Raw genomic sequence first — 26,079 nt, 5'->3', positions numbered from 1 at the left:
CTTCATTCTAACCCAGGAAATACCCCCCACCCCCGACACATACACACACCCATCCAATATTCTACCTGTAGATGTGAAATTCATTAAATTTTTTTCATATCCTATGGGGGCACATCTGAAATCTGGTCACATTTTACATTTTTGTCATTATTTTACATAGTTCTACTGGATTATGACTTTCAGGGACAAATCTCAGTGCACAAGAGGGGGGAAGTTATCTGCATATGTCAGCTGTGAGCAGGGTTCCTGTGATAATATGAATGCTTATTTTGTGTGAAAGCTATAGTGGTGGGGCAGCGGATAAAGCACTGGCCCTGGATTCAGGAGTCCCTGAGTTCAAATCCAGCCTCAGACACTTGACACTTAACTAGCTGTGTGACCCTGGGCAAGTCACTTAACCCTCATTGCCCTGACAAAAAAAACCAACAACACCACAAAACCAGCCAAACAAACAAAAAAGCTGTAGTGGTAAAGTTTCTGGATTTTAAATCAAGAGTTTGAGTTGGGTTTCAAATCCTGGGTCTTGGACTTACTACTTGGGTGACCTTTAGCTGGTTACTTAACTTCTCAAACCTTCAGTTTCCTTATCTGTAAATGGAGTCATCAAGAAACTAGATGGCCATTGAGGTTGGTTGGTTCTAGATAGTGGTGTGCTGGAGCTGGATCATACCGGCTGATCAAATTGTTAAATTTTTGCTTTGAGTATTTAGACCTCAAATCAACAAAGGCCACGAATCAGGGCTTGATTTATTGTTTTGTTGACTATTGAGACTTAAGAAAGTGATGGAGATATTCAGAATGTGGATTAAACTTACAAGTGTCATTTGTACATCCTTTTCCCATACCCCAAGCCGGTCCCCTGGTTCTAACTCTCATTCTCCCGTGTGGTCCTTTGTTCTTGCTAAGCTGAAGAGCAGGTCTTTCTTCTGTGCAGAAGAGACTGCAGTGCCACCTTTTGGCCATCAGAAGGTAATGAATGAATAAAAAACTACCAGACTCAATGAAAAATACCCCAAAACTCTGACCCATAAAGTAAAAAGAGGCTATGGGTTATCTGGTTCTTATTCATAAATAACTATTACTTCTCATTTTTACTATTGAAATAAGCTAAGACTGGGCATCTACCTTCAGTGCACTTAAGCCAAAATGGGCCTGATTATAGGCTATACATCCTGTAAGGAGGCAGGTTCCCATTGATAGGGTCCTTTAAAGTTTACAAAGTCCTTTTCTTGGTTTAACCATTGAGATAGGTGGTGTCAATATTACTACTCCTATTTCACAGCTGTGGAAACTAACTTCAGAAAGATTAAGCGATTTCCCCAAAGTCACACCACAAATACATGTCAGAGCTGAGACTCAAGTACAGGTTTATGGACTAAAAGACTAGTGATCTTTGCACCAAACCGTATTGTTTCAATGCTGGCGAGCCAGGAGAGCTAGGTTTTCATCCTAGATCTGAAGCTGACTGGCCAGTGACTGTGAGCCAGTCATTTCAGCTTTCTGGGACATCCGTTTTGTCATCAGTAAAATGAAGTGATTAGACTAGGTGGACTCCATGGTTCTTGCCAACTCTAAGGGTTTATGATTCTGTGTGGTTTTTTTAATAGAAAATGAATAGTGGCGGTAGAATTGTCTGAATAAAGGTCCATTTGAGTGCGTTGTATAAGAGGTGATATGTTCTTGTAGATCAAGTGATGCTCTTGGAGTCAGGAGGTCTGGATTCAAATCCCAGATCAGATATGTTAAAGTTACATGATTATGGGAAAGTTATTCAACCTTCTTGAGCCTCAGTTTCCTCTTCTGTAAAATGAGGGTATTTCACTACCTGCCTCACAGAGCTGTTGAGAGAAAAGCACTTTATAAACTTAAGCACTTATTAAGGAATGTATGACTGGGTTGCATTAGACTGAGGAGACTTGAGGCTATTGCCATAGTCGAGAAGAGGAGATAAGGGTCTGAGCTAGAGAGCTGACTGTGTATGTGGAGGAGAGGGAGTAGCTAGGTGGCACAGTGGATAAAGCACTGGCCCTGGATTCAAGAGGACCTGAGTTCAAATCTGGCCTCAGACACATCTGACACTTACTAGCTGTGTGACCTTGGGCAAGTCACTTAACCCCATTGCCCCCCCCCCAAAAAAAAGAAAGAAAATACAAAAACTGAGGGAGCTCTCTCCTCCGGGAGGAGAGGGTGATCAATGGTGTCAAAAACTGCAGAGATGTCGAGAAGGGTGAAGCTTGAGGAAAGGCAATTAAATCAGACTATTAAGAGATCGTTGTTAGCTTTGGAGAGGGCAGTTTTGGTTGAATGATGAGGTTGGAAGCCAGGGTGCACAGATTTTAGAAGACTGAAAGGACAGGAAGTGGAAGGAACTAAGTGTACATGGCTTTCTTAAGGAGTTTAGACAGCGGGGGAGGAGAGAGATAGGAGGATAGCTGTGGTTGGATCAAGTCAATTTTTCTTAATGGTTGGGGAGACACGGGCATATTTGTAAGAGCAAGGAAGGAGTTAGTAGAGAGGGAAAGATTGGATGTTAGAGAAAATGGGTATGATAGTGAAGGGAGTAGAGAAAAGCAGGCAATTGTTGATAGGAAACTGGAAATCTAAAAAAGGATTAGGACTGAATACATATAAATACAAATATACATACACATATATACACATATACATGTATGAATATGTATCTTATAGATATTTGATCCCATAACAGAAAATATGCCTTAGAGAAAAGAGAAGAGCTCTGAGAACAAGGTGTGGGAGTATACAGTCACTTAGGGGGAAGGAGAAAGAAAATGAACAAAAAAGTGAATAAGGAGTAGTTAGAGATATAGAAAGAATCAGGAGAGAGAATTGTCACAGAAACTAGAAGAGGAGGGGAGAGTTAAAAGTTATCAAGAGGTCAGGGAGAACAGGGAATGTTAAAAGATAATTGGGGGGCGGCTAGGTGGTGCAGTGGATAAAGCACTGGCCCTGGACTCAGGAATTCCAGAGTTCAAATCCAGCTTCAGACACTTGACACTTACTGGCTGTGTGACCCTGGGCAAGTCACTTAACCCCCATTGCCCCGTGCGCAAAAAAAAAAAAATTGGATTTAGCTGTTAAAAGATTATTGCTAACCTTTGAGAAAGCAAGTAGAGTGGTGATTTTTGGAAGTGGTTTTGCAAGGAACAAATAGAGGAAATGAGTGTAGATGATTTTTCCCCCCAGGAATTTGGTTAGGGAAAAGAGATCTAAAGCATGGTAGTCAGCGGAAGGGGTGGGATCAAGTGAAGATTTTTCTTAATTTGTAATACGTAATTTTCCCCAATTACTTATAAAAATAATTTTATCATTCATTTGAAAAAAATTTTGAGTTCCCAATTCTTACTCACTCCTCCACCCCCACAAGAAGGCAAACAATTTGATATAGATTATGCATATTCAGTCATGCAAAACGTTTAATGTTAGTCATGTTGTGAAAGAACACACAGACAAAAAAGAAAAATTTAAAGAGTAAAGAAAGAGCACGCTTCAATCTACATTCATACTGCATCAGTTCTTTGGAGATGAATGGCAGTTTTGACTATAAGTCCTTCAGAATTGTCTTGGATCATTGTACTGCTGAGAATAGCCATGTCATTCACTGTTGATCATCATACAGTATTGCTGTTATTGTATACAATGTTCTTCTGGTTCTATTTATTTCACTTTGCATCATTTCGTGTTTTGCCAAGTTTTTCTGAGAACTCCCTGCTCATTATTTCTTATAGCACAATAATATTCCATCACAATTATATACAGCTTGTTCAGGCATTTCCTAATTCATAGACATCCCCTCAATTTCCAATTCTTTGCCACCACTAAAAGAGCTGCTATAAATATTTTTGTACATGTAGGTCCTTTTTTTCTCTTTGGAATACAGACCTGGTAGTGATATTGCTTGGTCAAAGGGTATGCATGGTTTTATAGCTCTTTGGGTATAGTTCCAAATTGCTCTACAGAATGGTTGAATTGGTATACCATATCAAATGAAGATTTTTGAGGAATGAAGGAGACTTGGGTATATTAGTAGACAACAGCAAAGGAGTTAGATAGGAAGAAATTAAACATGAATTAGAGGAAATTTTCAGAAGAACAAGCTTCCCCAAAAGATGGAAGGGAATAGGATCAAGGGTACTTGTAGAGGGCTTGGTGTAGGCAAGAAGGGCCCCTTATCCTTACAGAGGAGAGAATGAGGAGATGCTATATGGTGTGTTTAAAGGTGTGGAGAGGAGGCAGGAGATGAGAGCCTCTACTGCAGAGAAGATGGGCAGGATTAGCAAAAAGGAAAAGATTTGGAATGATTGCTTTAAGGGGTGTGATAGTCAAGCAGGGATGGGGCAGCTAGGTGGTGCAGTAGATAAAGCACCGGCCCTGGATTCAGGAGGCCCCGAGTTCAAATCCGGCTCAGACACTTGACACTTACTAGCTGTGTGACTCTGGGCAAGTCACTTAACCCTCATTGCCCTGCCCCCCCCCCAAAAGACTCACAGGATAGTCAAGCAGGGAAGAAGAAAAGGATCATCCTGCAGCAATGAGAAGTTCTGGTTGAGATGAGCATCAGAATTTGCAACTGATCCAATCAGTAGATTTTTGTGACTTCCTCTAGCTTGTCCATCCTTTAGCAGCGTAAGTATAAAAGTGGAGAAGGAAGATAAGATTTAGGGTTTGGCAAACCAAAGGCAATGATAGGACAGGGGAATCAAGGAGAGAGAGAGAGACAGATACAGACAGGGACAGGGACAGAGGGACAGAATGCAGTAGTTAAACTAATCAACTATAGGATCAAGGCTTTCAAAAGAGAAAAGTAAAAAATGAGAAACTGAAAGAACAAGAAGGAGTAGGGCATGTTAGAATATTTTTGAATTGACTAACTTAATTTTGAGGGCTAATCTAATTGGAGGACTAAACTGGGGACTTTTGACTATTTGGCTATCTGACTTCATTAATTTAATGTGGGCCGTTTATAAAGTTCCACCACACTGCTCCCAAACTGATAGACTAAAGATTAAGAAGCCTCTAACTAAATAATCAAAGCAGAGTTTATTTATGAGATGCTATTTCAAATTAGGAATACAGGGAAATAAAGTGTACAACCTGACTGCTTTCCTGCAGTCTCTTTCCACTGCATCTCTTTCGCACCTGCTGCGCTTCGAACTTCTTGAATACCATAAGGGCCTTAGCCGCCTCCGGCCTCAGGGCAAGTTACACTTTCCCTGGTTTGTATTAAGGCCCGTAACCTTGTCAGCCCGCTCTCTCCTTTTCCGAACAGAACTCTCCTCCGCCCTTATCCGGGCTCCCCTCTAATCAGCCTCTCTCCTAGTCCTTTCTCGAGTCTCCTTCCTCTTTAGTCAGCCATTCTCCCCCTAGTCCCTCTCCCAGGTCTATATATACCTTTTCTTCTCTCCACTCAAATCTCAGGACTTCCTTCGCCCCCACAGACCAAGCTAATCCACCAGCCAGAGCTGCAGCTGGTGTGTGTGTGTGTGTGTGGGGGGGGGTTGCTCCAAGTTTCACGTGCCTCAGCACAGGCTATCCGGGATCCACTCAGGTCAGAGGGAGCTGGGGGCTTTTTTTTTTTTCCCCCAGCTGTCTGACCTGGGGTCTTGTATAGCCCACAGAGCTTTTTCCGCTCAGCTGAAACTGAGGAGGAGTGGGAGACCCTGAGGGTCCAAGGCTTTCTAATCTCAGCCTAAAAGTAGGGTCCCCAAATCAAAATAAATTTCCACAGGCAACTGAAGGTCACGGTGAGGATGAAAAATGGGTTTAGGAGGAACAAAGCAGAGGGAGAGATGGAAGAACAAGAGGTTATGATCAGAAAGTAAATTTCAGAGTTCAGGATCAGGGAAGTGACGTTTAATGGGAATCTCTAAGTATGACCAACCTTTTGGGTAGATTGAGTTTACAGGTCATGGTAAGTGAGAAAGTAGATGAATTGAAGGCCATGGTGCTTGAAGGATATTCAGCATGAGTTTTATTTTGAAATCCCCAGGTATGACACGGGGGTCGGGGTTAAGAAAAAAGATCTTTAACCAGGTGAACCTTGTTCTTTGATAAACAAGAGAGAGTGACCATAAGCAAAAGAAAGTAAAAATGATGTTCAGGAGATAAAAGGGAGTTTAACAGTGTCTTGGCAGATAAAAAAGTCAGAGAAGAGTAGAGACTGTGGATTATAGTTGATCTAGATATGCATGAGAGAACAGAATAGTAGGAGGTCTTGCATCAGCAGTTGGCATGTCTGAATCAGCTGGATTGGAAAAGGAATGGGCTCATTTGCTAGTCATAGCATTGGGCAAGTACCTCTTGGCTGAGGCCCCCACTTCCACTGCCCTATGATGGCTTTCATGCAGGGGCAGTAGTACCATCATCCTGTTTTCTCTCCAGATGCCTGGAAACTCAGGGTGGGAAATGGGGAGGGATTGAAATCAGCAAAGAGATAAAGTTAGATATCTGGGTTGGTAAATACAGAATCACAGGATCTCACATTTGGAAGAGATCTCAATGGCCATTTCATCCAAGCCATAGCTGAAAAAAGAACCCCCCTCTATGACATAGCCAGCAACGAGTCATCCAGTCCTGGCTTAAAGACCTCCACGTGGTTGGGATGGAAGGAAGGACCCAGTACCTGCAGAGGTAGACCTTTCCACTTCTGGACAACTCTAATTGTTAGGAAGTTTTTCCTAACATCAAGACCAAATTTTCCTCTCTGTACCTTCTACCCATCATCCCTAGATCTGCTGTTTCTTCTGTTCAAGGCTAATCTTCTGTATGATAAGCCCTCAGATACTTGAAAGCAGTCATGTTCATCCTGAGTTTTCTTCTTCCAGGCTAAAGAATCCTAGTTCATTTGTGCAGTCCTCATATGGACTCTGGAATTGTAGTGTGTTGTTTTGCCAATCAAAGTCTTAAAACTTTTTTTTGACATGACTTGTTCTTGATGAAGTCACACTGGCTCTTTGTGATTACTGTTTCCTTTTCTAGATATTCATTAACCATCCCTTTAGTAATACAATCTAGACTTTTGCCAAGCATCAAAGTCAGAACTCCATTTTCTTCTTGTTATTAAAGTGGACGCTTTTTGCACTTATCCAGTCCTCTTCTCTGTGTTTACCTATCTAGTGACTCAGCACTCATATCTGCCTATCCTTTTTAGTACCCTATACTGTGGTATATCAGGACAAGGTGAATTGGCTCTCATCTTTTCTCTTTTCAATTTTCTTGTGTTTCAGCTCCTTGTCTTTTTGTTCTGTGGTTTGTTTGTTTTTTTCCTCCCTTGGCACAAAAAACAAGCAAAATGAGAGCTGAACGGCTCTGCTGTCTCTGTCATCAGTTATCATCCCATCAGTCCTAAGCAATCATCTTATCTCTACTTTGATCTTCCTCTTCTCCAAGATAAGGCAACAAAAACCCCATCATTTTGTTTTTGTTAACTTTCCTAGCCAGCCTCAACTCATTCTGTACTTTAGCATTATTCTTATAGGATCATTCCACATTTTAAAATTTATCCTTTTATCTACCCTTGATTTCATCTTCTCTATATATCTTTTTACGTAAATGTTTTGTTTTGTTTTTATATTTGGTGTTCCTATTTTGCTCAGAATGGAAATACAGGGGCTTCTTTTTTTTGTTTGTTTTTGTTTTTTTGTTTTTTTCCAGGGCAGTGAGGGTTAAGTGATTTGCCCATGGTCACACAGCTAGTGTCAAGTGTCTGAAGCCGGCTTTGAACTCAGGTCCTCCTGAATCCTGGGCTGGTGCTTTATCCACTGCATCACCTAGTGGCCCCCAATACAGGGGCTTCTTAATTGGACCAGTTCTACTGCTGATTTGCACAGAAGCATTGATCTGTTCCCTTCCAACATGGGTCCTGTTCAACCTTAAGTAGCATGATAGCTTCTCATTCCCAAGGGTTCACCATATTGATACTCTTTAGAATAAAGGTTTTGAATGTATTAAAGAAAATACATAGGATTACAAAAGAAACCACATATATTAAAATAAAAATGTAATTTTTCCTATCCAAGTTCACAGACTTCTTCCCCTCCCCTATATCTAGCAAGTCCATGGACCCCAGGTAAAGAACTTTTGGCCTAGAACATTTAGCGATGTCATTTACAGATTAAATGAACCAGATCTAATGAAGGATCTTCATACAGATTAAGGACTTGGTCTACAACATTTGATGATGACATTCTTAAAGAATTACTGACTAGAGAGTACATGGATCCACCTACTGGCCTAGAATCCCTGATCTAGAACACTTAGCAATGTCATTCTCATAGAGCTATTGACATAAGGATGCATGCTCCAGGTTAACTACCTAGGCTAGAACATTTAGAGATGTCCTTGTCATAGAACAACTAATTTGAGAGTTTATGGATCCAGATAAAGACCTGGCATGCAACATTTAGAAATCTCATTATCATAGAACCAGATTGACTGGAGCATTATCTTGCCATTTTGATGAGCTTACATGAAAGTCTGGAGTTTTATAGAATGTCATGATGGCTCTAATTTTAAGAGGAATTTCCCTTTGAAATTAAGGGCACCAGAAGCAGATTGACCCTGAAACATTCAGAGATTTCTACAACTACTGGAAAGAGACAGAGGCAGAGGCCCAAGAAGTCAATCTTCCACCTGAGGTTATTAAGCACCTAGATAAAAATGAATGTGTCTACAAACTGTCAAGCTCGGTGAAAACAAACCTCGGAGTGGGGAAAATAGCCATGACACAGAAGCGCTTGTTCCTGCTTACAGAAGGAAGACCTGGCTATGTGGAAATCTCCACCTTCAGAAATATAGAGGTAAGGAGGGAGTCATGGAAACCTTTTCATCTTGTCTTAGTGTGAGAATAAATCCAGAGTCTTACTTGAAGCTGTCAAGAGATTGATCACAGTACAGAACCATAATCACAAGGAGGTGGGAAGAACTAGAGTCATGGCAGAGGGGGCACCTTCACTTCATGAAAGTGAGTGCTAGATGACTGAACATGTATAACTTATATGAAATCACTTTCTGTCTCAGGGAGTGGGGGGAAGCAAAGTAGGGAAAGAGAAAAGTTGAAATCAGAATTGTAAAAAATTAGTATTAAAAATTGCCTTTATCCGGCCTCAGACATTTGACACTTACTAGCTGTGTGACCCTGGGCAAGTCACTTAACCCCCATTGCCCTGCAAAAAAAAAAAAAAAGAGAGAGAGAAAAATTGCCTTTATATGTAACTGGGGAAAATAAAATAATATTAATATTTTAAAATGAGTACTATGTAAGGTTCAGGACAGTAAGATGCTCTCCTTCCCCAGGGCTAACTCTCTTCCTAACATCCAGAAAAGCCTTAATCACTAGGAGCCTTTCATATTTCCCATAGTCCTCAGGATTTTCTCAGATCCTAACCCCTTCCCTCATAGCAGCAGTCAAGGAGGAAGGTCCTTGAGAAGACTGGCAGGTGTCCTAAAGATGTTCTTCAAATACAAATGTGGTTACCACCACACTCTTACAGTGGTAGATGAGACGTCCAGTTGGGGTATGAAGCAATGGTGCTCGGATTTTTCCTTTAGTAGCAAGATGGCACAATGGGTAGAGAACTTAGAGTCAGGAAGACCTAGGTCATATTCTTCCTTATATACTTGCTGCCTGTGAGATGCTTGGGAAGGTCAATGACCCTCTGCACCTCAGTTTCTTCATCAGTAAAATGAAGGGGTTGGCTTTGATGTCCTCTTAAGATCCTGTTCAGCTCTAAATCTAGGATCCTGTGATGGTGATATCTCTAGATTCCTTCAAAGAATCCTTCCTATAGAGATGGGTTCTTCTCTCAGGTGGATGAGACCAGCTAATCCAAGAGAGTTGGGGAACAAGGAAAAAGTCCAGGGGCCTTTGAAACCAAGATTCTCTCTGTTTGGTAACTAAAAGAGGTCAGAACCATAAAGCAGCACCTCTCTGCCCCTCCCCTTAAAGAGCCATTTATTAAGTCCTTACTGTACACACAACACTTTGTTAAGTGTTGGGAATACACATGGGGAAATAGGACAGTCCCTGGTCTCAAGAGGCTCACCTTCTAATGGGGGAGACAACACATAGGGATAGGTTCAGCCACAAGTCTGATGGAGTCCTATGGGCCTCAGGGTGCAGCAACGAAAGAGATGGTCATGCTTCTTTAATGTCATTTCCACTGAAAAAAACCATATCAGCTTCTGATGTTGAACCATTTGACGGGGCAAGGACTTTGGTGACAGGAATTCTCTTTCCCGGGTCTTTGAAAGAAGTTACTTTAGTACCCATAGGAGCAGTGGCCAGGCCGCCTCTCCAGTTGCTTCCTTTAGAGGATGGCTGAGGGCACTGGGCTGGAAGAGTTGCTCTTCCCAGAGCTGTCAGGTTCAAGGTCCTGGGCTGTCTCCGTCGGGGTCTGAGGGGACATGGTGGACATGGTCATGATGATGTCACTTTACCTTGCCAGGCCCAATGCTACCCGCTGTCTCCTGCTTTGGGTGGCAGTCAGTAAACACGGCTGCCCCCTTGTCCTCAGGATTTACTCCACAGGAGGATGACTGTAAGGCTTGAACTGGTGGTCTGGGGGTGAGGGCAGGGAGCGATGCTGCCACTCACAGGCCTCCCCTGTTCATCTGCCTGTTGGTGTTTATCTAGCAGTTGTCACGGGTGGGAATGGGAAAGGTGGGCCCCTCCTTAGTAATGACTGTGAAAGCTGGACCAGAAGCAGGTTTGGTGGTCACTGCTATTCCCATGACTCTTGGTTTTAGGTTCTTTGATGTGAAGTGGTCAGTGCATTGATCTCTGGTCAGGCTTATCAGGAGAAGCAGCTTTGTTATATCAAAGCGTGAGATCAATGGCTAAATACAATAGTAGTGAGAATTGGATTCAGGAAGAACCACGAGTTTAAATTTTGCTTCAGATACTAGCTGTGTGATCCTAAGGCAAATCACTTAACCTCTGCTGCCTGTTTCCTCTTTATTGAAAAGGGGATGATGATAATAACACCTACCTCCCAGGGTTGTTGTGAGAATCAAAAGAGATCTGTGGACATTGATTTACAAACTTTAAAGTGCAATACCAATGCTAGTTACCAGTATTAGTTTTTAGCCTACTTAAGTGTTACTATTATTTCATATATTTCTAGCATACAAGCTTAATTCTATGTTTAACGGTTATCTTTTAAATGCAAAGTTTATTCTAAGACTAGTCATTTTTTTCTATCCAGGAAAATTAATTATTAATGTGTGAGAAAATTATAGGGCAACCACATATAGTTTTACTCATCACAGATGTATACAGGGAAACTTTACATTACTTGTAAAATTATCCACAGTGAATAAAGAAAGTCCTAGGCCTGGAGTCAGGAAGATCTGAGTTCAGATCTGGCCTCAGATTCTTCCTTAACTGTGTGACCCTGGGCAAGTCACTTAACCTCTGTCTGCCTCAGTTTTCTCAACTGTAAAATGGGAATGATAATAGCACCCACTTCACAGGGTTGTTGTGAGTCCAAAATGAACTAATATGTATAGAGAATTTTGTGAACCTTAAAGTGCTAAATAAATCCTAGATGTTGCTGTTGTTGGATCAAGAACTGAAAGGGACCTCAGAGGACAGTCTTCCCAAACCCCCTGCTAGAACTCTTAAGAAGTATTTAAGTACTTAAGAAAATAAACTTTGGAAAAGCTTTAAAAGAAATTAATTATGGGGGAAGCTAGGTGGCGCAGTGGATAAAGCACCAGCCCTGGATTCAGGAGGACCTGAGTTCAAATTCAGCCTCAGACACTTGACACTAGCTGTGTGACCCTGGGCAAGTCACTTAACCCTCACTGCCCCCCCCACACACACACACACACAAAGAAAAGAAATGAATTATGTACTAACAACTGGTATGCTCCTTATTGCCATTTCCCTCTGTTTATTAAAGTAGCTTTCAAAGGATGCTATATAGCCCAGCTATGCCCCTAACCAGCTGTTACCTTAGAGTGGCTCAGTTTCCTCATCTATAAACTGACAGAGCTGGGCTAAATGAGTTCTGAAGTTCTTTCCAGTTGTAGAATCTATGAACTCTTTGGCCACCCTTCAAGTATGTATTAATTAACAGGTGCTGCCACTGCACATCTTTAAAAATATTCCTTAATTCAAACAAAAATTCAATTTACTTTCTTCTCCAATTAGATTAAATTGGTATGGGTTTGGTTTTGCTTAGGGATTTTTTGGTGGGGGGAAGGTGTGGGGGAGGTGGGGAGTGTGCCATGGAAATCTATGAAGCAGCTGAGTGGTGAAATGGATAAAATGTCAGCCCTGCAGTCAAGAAAACCTGAGTTCTCTTCATTATTATTATTATTATTATTTTGAAGGGCAATGAGGGTTAAATGACTTGCCCAAGGTCACACAGCTATTAAGTGTCAAGTGTCTAAGGTCAGATTTGAACTCAGGTCCTCCTGAATCCAGGACTGGTGCTCTATCCACTGTGCCACCTAGCTGCCTCTTTTTTTCTTTCTTTCTTTCTTTTTTTTTTTTTTTTTTTAGTGAGGCGACTGGGGTTAAGTGACTTGCCCGGGGTCACACAGCTAGTAAGTGTTAAGTGTCTGAGGCCGAATTTGACCTCAGGTACTCCTGACTCCAGGGCCAGTGCTCTATCCACTGTGCCACCTAGCTGCTCCACCTAGCTGCCTCTTAATGATTAATTATTAATATATACAGGGAAACTTTACACTACTTGTATAATTATCCACAGTGAATAAATAAAGTCCTGGGCCTGGAGTCAGGAAGATCTGAGTTCAGATCCAGCTTCAGATACTTTCTAGCTCTGTGACTCTGGCCAAGTCACTTAATCTTGTTTGCCTCGGTTTCCTTATCTGTCAAATGAGATGGAGAAGGAATTAGCAAACCACTGAAGTATCTCTGCCAAGAAAACCCCAAATGGGGTCATGAAGAGTCAACACAACTAATTGACAAAACAACAGTGGAAGTTTATAATCCACCTTTTTTCTTTCCTTCTTGATTATAGGAAGTGAAAAGTACAACTGCAACCTTTCTGCTTCTGAGAATACCTGCTCTGAAAATTAAAACACTTTCCAAAAAGGAGGTCTTTGAGGCTAATCTTAAAACAGAGTGTGATCTCTGGCACCTGATGGTGAAGGAGATGTGGGCTGGAAAGAAAATGGCTGATGATTATAAGGTCAGAGAATATGTGGTTGAATTGTTTATTTGTCTATCTATGTCTTTTTCTCAAAGCTGATCTCAACACATGAGTTTCTTTTGCCAGCACGTCAAACTGCTGAGCTCTTCGGCAATGGTCCCGCGAAATACAGTCATTTGAACCTGATGTCCACATTGCAGTCTCCTGCGGATAACCAAGCTGTTTCTGCATTGGGTCCAGTGAGGTCTTAATTATCAAAATCTTGAAAAGACCATATTGCCTGTCTGTCTCCAAAAAAGACTTGGTGGCACTTGGGTGGGCACTAGCTCATGTGGAAAGAAAAATCAGGAGCCAGGAGAGAAGAGGGTTAGGAAATGAGATGACAGATACCCTGGTGCCTTTGTTGGCAGCTGCCTCCTCTCCACCCCCACCCCCTAGTTTCCACCTGGGCTGCCCCAATCCCATACCCAGCTGCCATTGCTCTAGTTCTAGGTAAGAGGGAGAAGTTACAAAGAAGTTTGACTGTGTTGGCCTTGGCCTGAGTAGATCTCACCAGAGATTTTTTTTTTTAATTTGCCCTTCTCTGCCTTGATTTGACCGTAAACACTTAAAGTACTTGGTAAAGTCTTTAAAGTTTTTTCAGTCAATACTATCAGACCCATTCTAAAGGACCTAATGATTGAGCTCTGCACAGAAACATACTGTGTCCAAATCTATTCATTGTCCATACATATGCTTCCGACATTTGTTCATCTACATTTTCCAGTTGGATGGATAAAACTATCTTTCAGTTTGTGGTATGGTATACAGGTGATTGCTGCACCTTGGGTACTCTTTCCACAAACACTTTCCCTGTTACTCTGATGCCTCCTCGTGGCATGGAGGTGAATCAGCAAGATCAGCCAAGAATAAACAGGTGAACCCACCCTGCACCTGGGAAAGGCTTTGAGTGTGTGCCCAGGCTCAAAGCTGCCTATGGTTCCAGCTAAGCATGAAGAGGTACTTCCTCAAGTCCATGACATTGCTGGCTGCAGCTACCCTTGAACTGGCCAAAAACACAAAATCGCACCTACTCTGTGCCCCTTTTTCTGCTTTTGGAGCGATGGATGTAGAGAGGCAGAAAAGGAGGGAGAGGGTGCCAAGAATCTCACAATTGTGTGATTCTGGATGACCCTCCAGTCCAGCTGGGGAGTTAGCCATTTGTTTGTTGTTTTTTTTAAACTATGTTATATATTTTCTTTTTCATTAGTGTGAGCTGTATTGAGTTGAGAGCAAGAAAAAAATCTAAACAAAAATCTCAAATGCACAAGACATTTCAGTCTGTTATTTTGATACCTTTAAAAAAAAACAACAAAAGACTTGTATTGTTTCTGTAAAAACATATTCATGGGGGCAGCTAGGTGGCGCAGTGGATAGAGCTGCGGCCCTGGATTCAGGAGGACTTGAGTTCAAATCCGGTCTCAGACCCTTGACACTTACTAGCTGTGTGACCCTGGGCAAGTCACTTAACCCCAATTGCCTCACCAAAAAAAACCCCAAACAAAACCATATTCATTTCAATAAATGTATGTTAAAAAAACCTGCTGTGTGTAAGGCTGGGGGGGGGGGGGCGGGGCAAGGATAAAAAAGACAAAACAATAAATGCTCCCTACCCTCATGGAGCTTACAGCATTATTGGAGAATCTTAATTCCTGAAGAATTTATCCAAACGGCAGGGGGGGGGGGGGTGAGGGTAGCCAGTACTGTGTTGAATGAAAGTAATTGAGGAGGATCAGTCACATGGTAGGTAGTATAAGGATTGAAGTGGATAGATTTGAATTGGCCAAACCTTAAAGAAGGATTAAACAGAGTGAATAGGAGTGCTAGATTTGTTTTGTTTTGTTTTGTTTTGTGAGGCAATGAGGGTTAAGTGACTTGCCCAGGGTCACACAGCCAGTGTCAAGTGTCTGAGGCTGGATTTGAACTCAGCTCCTCCTGAATCCAAGGCCAGTGCTTTATTCACTGCACCACCTAGCCGCCCCTAGGAGTGCTAGATTTGGAGTCAGGAAGACCAAGAGGTTGAATCCTGCCTCTGACACTCAGTGTTTGTATGATGCTGGGCAAGTCACCTAACCTCTATCTGCCCCAGTTTTGTCATCTGTGAAAAGGGGATATTAATAGCATCGTCCTCACAGGGGTGTGAATTGATTGGGAGGATATTTGTAAAGCACTTTGCAAACTCGAAAGCCTTATATAAATGCTGACTATTATTATTATTACAATTTTACTTGTGCCTTTTGTTTTTCTATCACAATCATGTTTAGACATGGTGACAGAAGTCCTGCCACCACTCTGGTTATTATGGTTATTTTTTGTTTGTTTTTTGCAGGGCAATGAGGGTTAAGTGATTTGCCCAGGGTCACACAGCTAGTAAGTGTCAAGTGTCTGAGGTCAGATTTGAACTCAGGTCCTCCTGAATCCAGGGCCAGTGCTTTATCCACTGTGCCACCTAGTTGCCCCTAGTTATTATGTTTTAAACAATGATACCACAAATTGATGTTGCTTGTGAGAATGTTGTGTGAGGTACTCATAATAACAACCCACCCTTATGTCACTGCCACCCTTCAAACAGATGAAGAATTTGACATTGATTTGTGGATTCTTTCTCTTCCAGGATCCCCAATATATCCAACAGGCACTGACCAATGTTTTGTTAATGGATGCTGTGGTTGGCGCACTTCAGACATCAAATGCCATTTATGCTGCCTCCAAATTAGCTTATTTTGATAAAATGAAGACTGAAAGTAAGATTGAGATTTTTGGAATAGCAGTATTCTCTCCGGTTTCTAATCTAATGGGCATCTTGCTATATCATTCAAAATCATTTCCCCAATTTTCTCAAATAATTTATTTTCTAGGGATTGTTTAAATGGAAGAAATGTGGAAGTTGGGGGGATTATTTTTCCTTTCGAATTAATTTAATATCTTGTTCTTTATTTTCGCATATAGGTAGTTTATTTGCTATTACTGTTCATTTGTGAAATGATCCACTAAAAAGCCTTCTTTGTTATTTGTACAGTTATCAGTAGAAACTGTGCAACCTACAAAGCAAATCAGCAAATTCATCTAGAAAATAGGGATAGAATTGGTTTCTTTTTTAAAACCCCCAATTAACATTTTTTGTGTGGGGCAATGAGGGTTAAGTGACTTGCCCAGGGTCACACAGCTAGTGAGTGTCAAGTGTCTGAGGCCGGATTTGAACTCAGGTCCTCCTGAATCCAGGGCCAGTGCTTTATCCACTGCACCAACTTGCTGCCCCGCCCCCCCCTTCCCAATAACTCTTTAAAGACTATCCTTATTTGCCAGAACAATTCGCTGTGAAGGCTGACCACAAGAATTCCCAAGAAGACTGAGCACTAGGGATCTCATTTCCAGCAAGACCCAGAGCATTGTGCAGTGACATGCATAGCATGTGCATGAGATGTTTATCTTTATGCCACAATCAAGTGACAACCACTTGAACCCAAAATGCAAAAAGTCTCCTTCCTTAAAGGAGAAGGGGAGTAACAAGGCTTTGCTTTGCAGGTCATTAGGGAAAATAAAGGATTCCTTTAAGAAATCAGGGCAAGGTTAAAAAACAAAGTGAAGAAGGGAATCCTGACCACTGTCAAGAAGAACGAGATATGACAGAAAGAGAAGGGAGAGGCCTTTCTTAATACTTAGAGCAGGGGAAGTTAGGTGGTTAGAGCACCAGGCCGGGAGTCAGGAAGACCTGAGTTCATATCCTTCCTCAGATATTTTACTATGTGATCTTGTGCAAGTCACCTCACCCATGTTTGCCTCAGTTTCCTTATCTGTAAGATGAGGATAATAGTAGCATCTACTTCACTGGGTTATTGTGTGGGTTGAATGAGATAACATATAAAAAGCACTTTGCAAACCTTAGACCACTAAATACTTCATTAAATTGTTGTTGTTGTTAAATTGTTATGTCATTTCTGACTTTTTGTGACAGGTACCATACGAGGATTTCTTGGCAGAAATACTGGAGTGCTTTGCCATCTCCTTGTCCAGTGGATTTGGCATAGAGGTTAAGCGACTTGCCCAGGGTCACACAGCTAGTGAGTGAGGCCAGATTTGAATTCGGGTGCTCCTGACTCTAAGCCCAGTGCTCTATCCACTTAGCAACCCAAGCTGCCTCTTTCATAATATAAAATGCAATACTTTATAATATGTGTCTTACCCATGTATTAAATGCTACATTGTTAATATTATAGCTCATCTAATACAAATGATTTTTATGCAAATAATATGTATCTTTTTAGCAAATTTCCTGCCTCTCTTCTCACCACCACAGTTCAGTAGAGAAAGAAGAAATCAGGAGACCATTGGATTATTCTTCAAAGTATAGCCTACTGGGGCAGCCAGGTGGTACAGTGGATAGAGCACTGGCCCTGGATTCAGGAGTACCTGAGTTCAAATTCGGCCTCAGACACTTAACACTTATTAGCTGTGTGACCCTGGGCAAGTCACTTAACCCCAGTTGCCTCACTAAAAAAAAAAAGATAGCCTACTGTGGACTATGGGAAACCTTCACTGGTTCCCCCAATTGAATGCTGTCTCTCTCTTGAGATTACTTTATTTTTCATAAACATATCTGTATACATGTTGTCTTTCCCAGAACAAATGTCATCTCCCTTGTTTTTGTATACTCAGCAGCTGGCATCATACCTTGCATGTGTATATATATATAGTAGGTGATTAATGAATGCCACTCTTGCAAACTTAACTAATTTTCAATCATTTATTTCATCTCTTTTAGTGCCTATGTCAGTTCCAAAAACAACTTCAGAAACACTGAAGCATAAAATAAACCCCTCCTTAGGAGAAACTTGCCCTCAAGCCATAGATATCTTGTTATATACACCAGGTGAGTTGGAAGTAGGGGGAGGGGGGGAGGTAGGGGAGGCTGTCATTTTAAAACAAACATTACTTTATATTTTAAGTTAAGGGCAGCCTGGGGGTGAGACGGAGAGCTGGAAAAGCAGTGGTATAAGTATGGGCATGGCTTCCTGTCCAGAAGGAAGCTATTCCTGCCTCTCTGTATATCCTACTCCTTCCATCTTCTTGCATTCATGAAAACCCATCTCCTCACAGAAAACACTGCTTTGCTCTTAGAGCACCCCACCTTCTCTGACAAGGGTGCCGCATTTCTTGACTTTTTTGTTTTTGTTTTTGTTATTGCAAGGCAGTGGGGGTTAAGTGACTTGCCCAGGGTCACACAGCTAGTAAGTGTCAAGTGTCTAAGGCCGGATTTGAACTCAGGCCCTCCTGAATCCAGGGCCGGTGCTTTATCCGTGCTGCATTTCTTCAAATAGACAAGTACATGTTCAGTTAAAGTTGCTTTTAGGATGGAAGAGAATTGGAATAACTAGATGGTACAGTGCACAGAGTGTTGGACCTAGAGTCAGGAAGACTTGAGTTCAAATTTGGCTTCAGGTACCTACTGTCTTTTGTGACCCTGGGCACATCTGCTTCACTTTCCTCAGCTATAAAATGGGAATAATAACAGCACCTCCCTCCTTCCCAGGGTTGTTGTGGGGATCAGATGAGACAATATAAAGTGCTTTGTAAACCTTAAAGCACCATAAAATGTGATGATGATGGTGATGATAAAAATCAATCTAAATGTAGTTTAGCGCCCAAGGTACATGAATTCAAGGAGGCTTTTACAAGTTGTGGCTTTGTCTCATATATGTGCCGTATGCAGCAATTTGAAAGGAAACCTTCTCAAATCCTTGTGGCATCGTGCTATAAGAGATTATTGACAGACTCACAGAGTGTCACATTTAGAAGTGACCTCGGGGCAGCTAGGTGGCGTAGTAGATAGAGCACCAGCCCTGGAGTCAGGAGTACCTGAGTTCAAATCCGGCCTCAGACACTTAACACTTACTAGCTGTGTGACCCTGGGCAAGTCACTTAACCCCAATTGCCTCACTAAAAAAAAAAAAAAAGAAGTGACCTCAGTGACTATCTAATCCAAGGTTCTTAACCTGGGATACACAGACCCAGAGGTTTGTGAGCTCAGATGGGAAAAGATGACATCTTTATTTTCCCTATAATTGGTTACCTTTGTAATTCTATGCATTTGATTGTAAGCATTTTAAAGCATTCTTCTAAGAGGGGGGCCATAGGGGCAGCTAGGTGGCGCAGTGGATAGAGCACTGGCCCTGGAGTCAGGAGTACCTGAGTTCAAATCCAGCCTCAGACACTTAACACTTACTAGCTGTGTGACCTTGGGCAAGTCACTTAACCCTCATTGCCCCATAAAACAGATGATGTATTTCTGTCCTCTTGATTCTTCAATTCCAGATTCTCCTTTTTCTTCCTTCTCTCCCTGCTCCAATCCATCCTTCATTCAGCCACTAAAGTGATTTTCCTAGATCTCAGGTCTGATTGTGTCATTCAGTAAACTCCAGTGGCTCTCTATTGCTTCCAGGATCAAATATAGAATACTCTGCTTGGCATCCAGAGCCCTTCACAGTTGAGCCCTTCTGTGTTTTCAGTGTTCTTACACTTTACTCCCAACACGTACTCGTCAGTCCAGTGACACTGGTCCATCTCTTGGCCCTGAGTGTGCTCACTTGCTGTCCCTCATGGAATGTTCTCCCCTCCTCAGCTCCACCTACTGACGTTCCTGGCTTCCTTTAAGTCCCAACTCAAATCCCATCCTTTACAGGAGACCCTTCCTATCCCCCCTTAATTGTGATTCCTCACCTCTGGTCATTATTTCCTATTGGTCCTGTATATAGCTTCTTGGTATGTATTTGTTTACACGTTGTCTCCCCTATTAGATTGTAAGCTCCTTGAGAGCAGGGACTGCCTTTTGTTTCTTTTTGTATCCTCCTGCCCTTAACACAGTGCCTGGCACACATAGTAGCAAATGTTGCTTGATTGAACATGGCAGAACATATGTATCCACAGCTGCCTCGCCAAGCAGAATCACCATCATGTTAACAGCCCATCTTTTAAAAAAAAATTTGGGGTGGGGCAGTGAGGGTTAAGTGACTTGTCCAGGGTCATACAGCTAGTAAATGTCAAGTGTCTGAGGCCAGATTTTAATTCGGGTCCTTCTGACTCCAGGGCTTTATTCACTGTGCCACCTAGCTGTCCCGCCCCCCCACCACCACCACTTTTCTTTTTATCTCATGATGAATCATTTTCTCTGTTAGTGATGAACAAGATTTCAAAAAAAGATTTGGGAAGTAGAATAAAAGGAAAACATGATATTCTTTTTTTATTAAAAAAAAAAGAATTATTTGAGAAATCGATGGATTCCTACCTCTTAAAAGATTTGCTTATGAAAAATCCTTTAGTTTTTGTGTGTGCTGCAGTGCAGATTTCCTCTTGAAGTTTCTGGATTGATTTCCTTTCTTTAGGACATCTTGATCCAGCAGAAAAGATTGAAGATGCCCATCCCAAACTGTGGTGTGCTCTAAGCGAAGGCAAAGTGATTGTGTTTGATGCATCATCCTGGACAATCCATCAGCAGTCCTTTAAAGTGGGCACGGCTAAGTTGGTGAGTGACAAGGAGGGCATATTCATTCCCATGTGCTGTTCTCTCCTCACACCTACTTTCCAATTTGTCAGCATTTCTTTTCTTAAATGCTGAACATTTTAGACTAAGGTCCCAATATAAACTAGCCTTAATTTGGGTATAAAATCAGATCCAGAATATTAGAATGAGTAAAAATAGCAATTGTTTTCTGTTCTGGACAGAAATGATATTTTTGTGGGGATAAATTAGGCTTTTATCTCAATTGTTACCTAATAATACTAATACTTACCTAATAATTACAACTGATTATTGAATGGGCACTGCCTCAGACAAATTGAGATCTGGGCAAGACCTTAATTTGGAAAGTCCAAGGTCACTCCCTGTATCCTGGGGCATTGCCACTTATCTTGATGTTTGTCTTGCCACTGGATGCTGAGGACTCAGAAGGAGAGAGTGAGGACTTTAGCAGCTCTGCCTCACTTAAATCCAGTTTGAGTGCAAGTTCAGACATCACGTTCATGATGTCATTGGTCCTCTTCAAGAATGAAGGATAGGGGGCAGCTATGTGGTGCAGTAGATAAAACACTGGCCCTGAATTCAGGAGGACCTGAGTTCAAATCCAGACTCAGACTCTTGACACTTAGTAGCTGTGTGACCCTGGGCAAGTCACTTAACCCCCATTGCCCCACCAAAAACAAAAAACAAGAAAGAATGAAGGATAAACAACACCACATTATAATATTCCATGACATCATATAACTCATTTTAATTTACTGAATTATCAAACTTAAATCTAAAATATTCTGATTCATATAAATTGGTTTCATCATACTTTTGTTGTTGTTGTTTAGTCATTTTGAGTTGTTTCCAACTCTTCAGGACCCCATTCGGGGTTTCTTTGGCAAGGATACTGGAATGATTTGCCATTTCCTTTCTCCAGCTCATTTTCAAGATGAGGAAACTGAGGCAAACAGGGTTAAGTGGCTTGCCCAGGGTCACACAGCTAGTAAGTGTCTGAGACCAGATTTGAACTCAGGAAGATGAGTCTTCCTGACTCCAGACTGGGCACTCTATCCACTGGGCTACCTAGCTGCCTCATTATGCTAGATTATATTTATATTGTACTTTATAAACACTGCAAGTTAATTGACACCACAGCCACCGTGGTGCAGACCCTCATAACCTCATGCCTGAACTATTGCAAAAGTTTGTTGGTGGGTCTGCTTGCCTCAAGTCTTTCCCCACTCCAGTTCATTCTCCACTCAGCTGTTAGAGTGATCTTCTTAAAGTGCAAGTCTAATTGTCTCACTCCTATATTCAATCAACTCCAGTGACTTCCTACTGCCTCCACAATCAAATTTAAAATCATATTGTCTGTATTAATAGATTAAGACTTGATAGAAGCATCACGGAACACAGAAATTAAATCATTTCATTCACTGTAGTCCTTTGGGTAGATTGAACTATGTGTAAATGTTTAAGTAAAAAAAAACCTGTGTTTTATTGATTTCCATAATTTGCATCAGTTAATAACATTTAATACAAGTTAAAAATCATTCATTTTTGAACATTGTTTTAAAGCTATGAAGTCAGACAAAAATCTTGAGCCTAGATCTTCCAACAGAATGGTCAGTTTTGCTTATTTGTTAAGGAAATTCTCAATCTCTTTGCCTCTTGCAGAATTGTATGCTGATGGCAGAGCAGAATCAAGTTTGGATCGGTTCTCAGGATTCTATTATTTATATTATTAACATTCGTAGTATGTCCTGTAACAAGCAACTCACTGATCATCGCTCTAGCATCATGGACTTAATCGTAGACGATGGAAACAAAGAATCTAGGTAAATTAAGGCCGAAAAGAGTGACTTTTAATAAGAATCAAAATACTAAAAAAAAAAAAGAAAAAATGTTTTAAAATCTGTTTCTGGGGGACAGCTAAGGTGGCGCAGTGGATAGAGCACCGGCCTTACTAGCTGTGTGACCCTGGGCAAGTCACTTAACCCCAATTGCTTCACCAAAAAAAAAAAAAATTCTGTTTCTGGAAAGAGGTCATAACCTAAGTTAAATTGTCTTCATGGCTATAGGCAGCAATTTTGTTTTAAATGACATTTTCTCCTCTTTGCCAACAAATCTTAGAAATTTTAATTCTATTGGGATCTTAGGTCATCTAATCCAGTGGCATCAAAATCAAATAGAAATGTATCCCTGCAGGCTACATATTGACTTAGGAAACCACAAATTAACATTATCTATATTGTACTACATTTTAATTTATTTTGGTAGACAGATCTCAATTACATTTTCATCTGATTCAAGAGTGCCAAAATTTTCACACCTCAGATCTACTCTAACCCAAACATTTCACAGATAAAGATGCTAAGGCCCAGAAAGATGAAGGGCTTTGTTTTTGGGTTTTTTGGTTTGTTTGTTTTTTGGTTTGAGGTTTTGGTTTTTTTTTTGGGGGGGGAGCAGTGAGGGTTAAGTAACTTGCCCAGGGTCACACAGCTAGTAAGTGTCAAGTGTCTGAGGCCGGATTTGAACTCAGGGCCTCCTGAATCCAGGGCCGGTGCTTTATCCACTGTGCCACCTAGCTGGCCCCAAGATGAAGAGATTTATACAAATCAGTAGCAAAGCCAGATGTCAAACCCTGCTGACTTGATTGCCGTTCAGTACTATTTTGACTGTATCATACTTAACTTCCCCCATGATGCAGTCCTATCTTCCTTTGAATAATGGAAGTTTTATTCCTATAGTTTCACTGACTGTAAGTTACTAACATGAAAATTAAGCAAAAACAGGGTGAAAGCATTATATATTGTCTTCATTAGAGTCTAATCCTGCAAAGCTCTTGTTGGGATATCTGGTTATTATTCATGTTAAATATTAAACTTCACATTATAAATTATAATTTAGCTTTTTGGTTATTCGAGGTTTTGTTTGCATAGCGCAGGGGTTCTTAACCTGGGACCTATGGACTTGTTTTTTAAACACATTTTTGGAGAATTCTGTTTCAGCACAATCCTTTGTAGTCCTGTATATTTTGTTTTATGCATTTAAAAGCCTGGTTCTGGTTCAGCTTTACCAGCTGCCAGTGGGATCCATGACACAAAAAAATATTCAGAAATCCAGTTTTAGTGGAAGGAGCTCTCCCCTATCTGGTGTTAGATAACTAAGTTGAAGCCCTGACTACCCCGCTTATTAGTGGTATGGGTAGGGGGGAAAGAGATGAAGGGCTAGATGGGTTTTTTTCATTGGCAGGGAACTCCCTCTGTCCATATAAGTCAACACCTTTTCTACTGTCTAAAATATCTAATGAGTGATCACCAAGAAATTATAAACTTTAGCAATAGTTTAGACTTTTAAGCATTTATTAAGGAGAATAAGAATTTGGTAAAGAGAGAGAGAAAGGCCTAGATTCATCTATCTATCAAAGGGACAGCACATTTTTTAGCTCCACTCTCCACCAGAGTCCTCAGGAAAGAGATGGAGAGAGCCAGCCTCGCCCCTTCTTCCTCCCCCAAGCCAACGTCACTTCCTGACACCAAAGAAAAGCCACATGTCTTGCCCTCAGGCACCTTCTCCTCATGGCAGAGCTTTCCTACAGTAAATCTCCAGCAAGTGGTGTCATTCCAATTGTTACACTACTATTTATAATCTCAGAGATTAGGTGATTTGCCCAGGGTCCCACAGCCAGTATGTTTCAGAGGTAGGGCCTGAATTTGAGCCTTCCTGGCTCCAAAGCTGGCTGTCTATCCACTGTGTCAGGGACATATGGACACAAGCCTTCCTGGTTCTATGGCCGGCTCTCTCCACTGTACCCCACAGCCTCTACAGTTGTGTAACTGACCAGATCACTTCATGAGATCCGCCTGTTTGCTCATCTTTAAAATGGGTAGTAATAATAATATTACTAATTACTAATGATATAATATTTTGTCTGAGAAGTGGGAACTGTTATTATTCTCATCACCAGCATCATCACCAAAAGAGTTTAATAAGTCCCTAAAATAGGACATAGACTATTACCTGCAACAAGTCCTAGAACCAAAGATCAGAAGCTGGAAAGGTCCTCAGAAGTCATCTAATCCAGTCTCCTTATTTTACAAATGTGGAAACTGAGGCCAAGTAACTTATACAAGGTCACACATAGTAAGCACGAGAGGCAGAGTAGTAGTCAGGGATAAGAAGCATCTGTCATCCTATCAAACCAAGTCATGCCCTGACTTGATGAAATTGAAGTAAACTTTTGGTATTATCAAATTGCTGTTCTTATTTCTTAGCATCAGTATTTTAACCCTAGTTCTCCGTGTCATTTATTTACTATTCCCATGGCTTACATACTCTCACTTGAATTAAAGTGTACACAAAAATGAGTCCTAAAATTTTTCTTTTTTTAACAGCAGCAGTGAAGTCTATTCATGCAGTTTGGATGGAGTCATCATTGCTTGGAATGTCAGTACCCTGAAAGTGAATAGGAGATTTCACCTGCCGTGCCAAACTCTGACTTCCTTTAAACTTCATAATGGCTGCCTTTGGTGCTGTAAGTCTGCTGATGCACACAATCAAAATATATTTTGGAACTAATTTAGCATTGCAATTTTATTTAAGTTCATTCTCACTTTTCAGTCAGCAAACCAACAAGCATTAAGTCCATAGTGTATGCTGGAGATAAAAATAAAAGCCAAAACATTCCCTGCCCTCAAGGGGCTTACATTCTGAGGGGAGAAACAAAATGGAAATAAGTAGGTATCTATAAGTGGAATCTTAGCACTTAGATTCTCTTTGAATTTATTTTCTACTTTCTCTGTTTTTACTTTCATAAAACAGGTTTTCCTCTCTTTCTCTCTCCCTCTCTATTCTTCTCTCCCTCTCTCTCTTTCCCTCTCTCTTTCCATCTCTTTCCCTCTCTTCCTCTTTCCCTTTCTCTCTCCCTCTCTCCCTCTTTCTTTCCCTCTACCTCTATTCTTCTTTCTCTTTCTCTCCCTCTTATCCTCTGTCTCCCTCTCTTTTTCTCTTTCCCTCTTTCTCTCTCCCTCTTTGTTCCTTTCTTTTCTCTTTCTTTCCCTCTCTCCTCTCCTTCTCTCCCTCCCTTTATTTTGTTTTTTTGTTTGTTTGTTTTTTTGCAGGGCAATGAGGGTTAAGTGACTTGCCCAGGGTCACACAGCTAGTAAGTATCAAGTGTCTGAGACCGGATTTGAACTCAGGTACTCCTGAATCCAGGGCCGGTGCTTTACCACTGCGCCATCTAGCTGCCCCCCTCTCCCTCCCTTTAACAGTAATACATAACAGTGCTTTAAGGTTTGCCAAGCCTGTCTCATTTGATCCTTACAACAACCTTGTGAGGTAACTAATATAAGTATTAATAACCCCATTTTATGGAGGAGGAACCTGAGTCTCAGTGGC

General features: G+C 41.3%; 1 protein-coding gene across 2 annotated transcripts in view; it reads left to right on the top strand.

The window, feature by feature from the left end:
* Positions 1 to 26,079, top strand: part of DENND3 (DENN domain containing 3) — a 121,607-nt gene that overhangs the window by 79,414 nt on the left and 16,114 nt on the right. Inside the window, exons 14-20 of one of the 2 annotated variants that reach the window (XM_043964303.1) lie at positions 8,557 to 8,816; positions 13,008 to 13,178; positions 15,793 to 15,922; positions 17,941 to 18,048; positions 20,558 to 20,697; positions 22,357 to 22,517; positions 25,080 to 25,216. In XM_043964303.1, coding sequence (XP_043820238.1) covers positions 8,557 to 8,816; positions 13,008 to 13,178; positions 15,793 to 15,922; positions 17,941 to 18,048; positions 20,558 to 20,697; positions 22,357 to 22,517; positions 25,080 to 25,216 — 1,107 coding nt within the window. Of the gene's footprint in view, positions 1 to 8,556; positions 8,817 to 13,007; positions 13,179 to 15,792; positions 15,923 to 17,940; positions 18,049 to 20,557; positions 20,698 to 22,356; positions 22,518 to 25,076; positions 25,217 to 26,079 lie in introns of both variants that reach the window. The other variant, XM_043964222.1, reaches the window with a different exon arrangement.

Source organism: Dromiciops gliroides, chromosome 1, assembly GCF_019393635.1.
Source record: "Dromiciops gliroides isolate mDroGli1 chromosome 1, mDroGli1.pri, whole genome shotgun sequence".
NCBI classification, from domain to species: Eukaryota; Metazoa; Chordata; class Mammalia; order Microbiotheria; family Microbiotheriidae; genus Dromiciops; species Dromiciops gliroides.
This window is presented reverse-complemented; position numbering and strand designations above follow the sequence as displayed.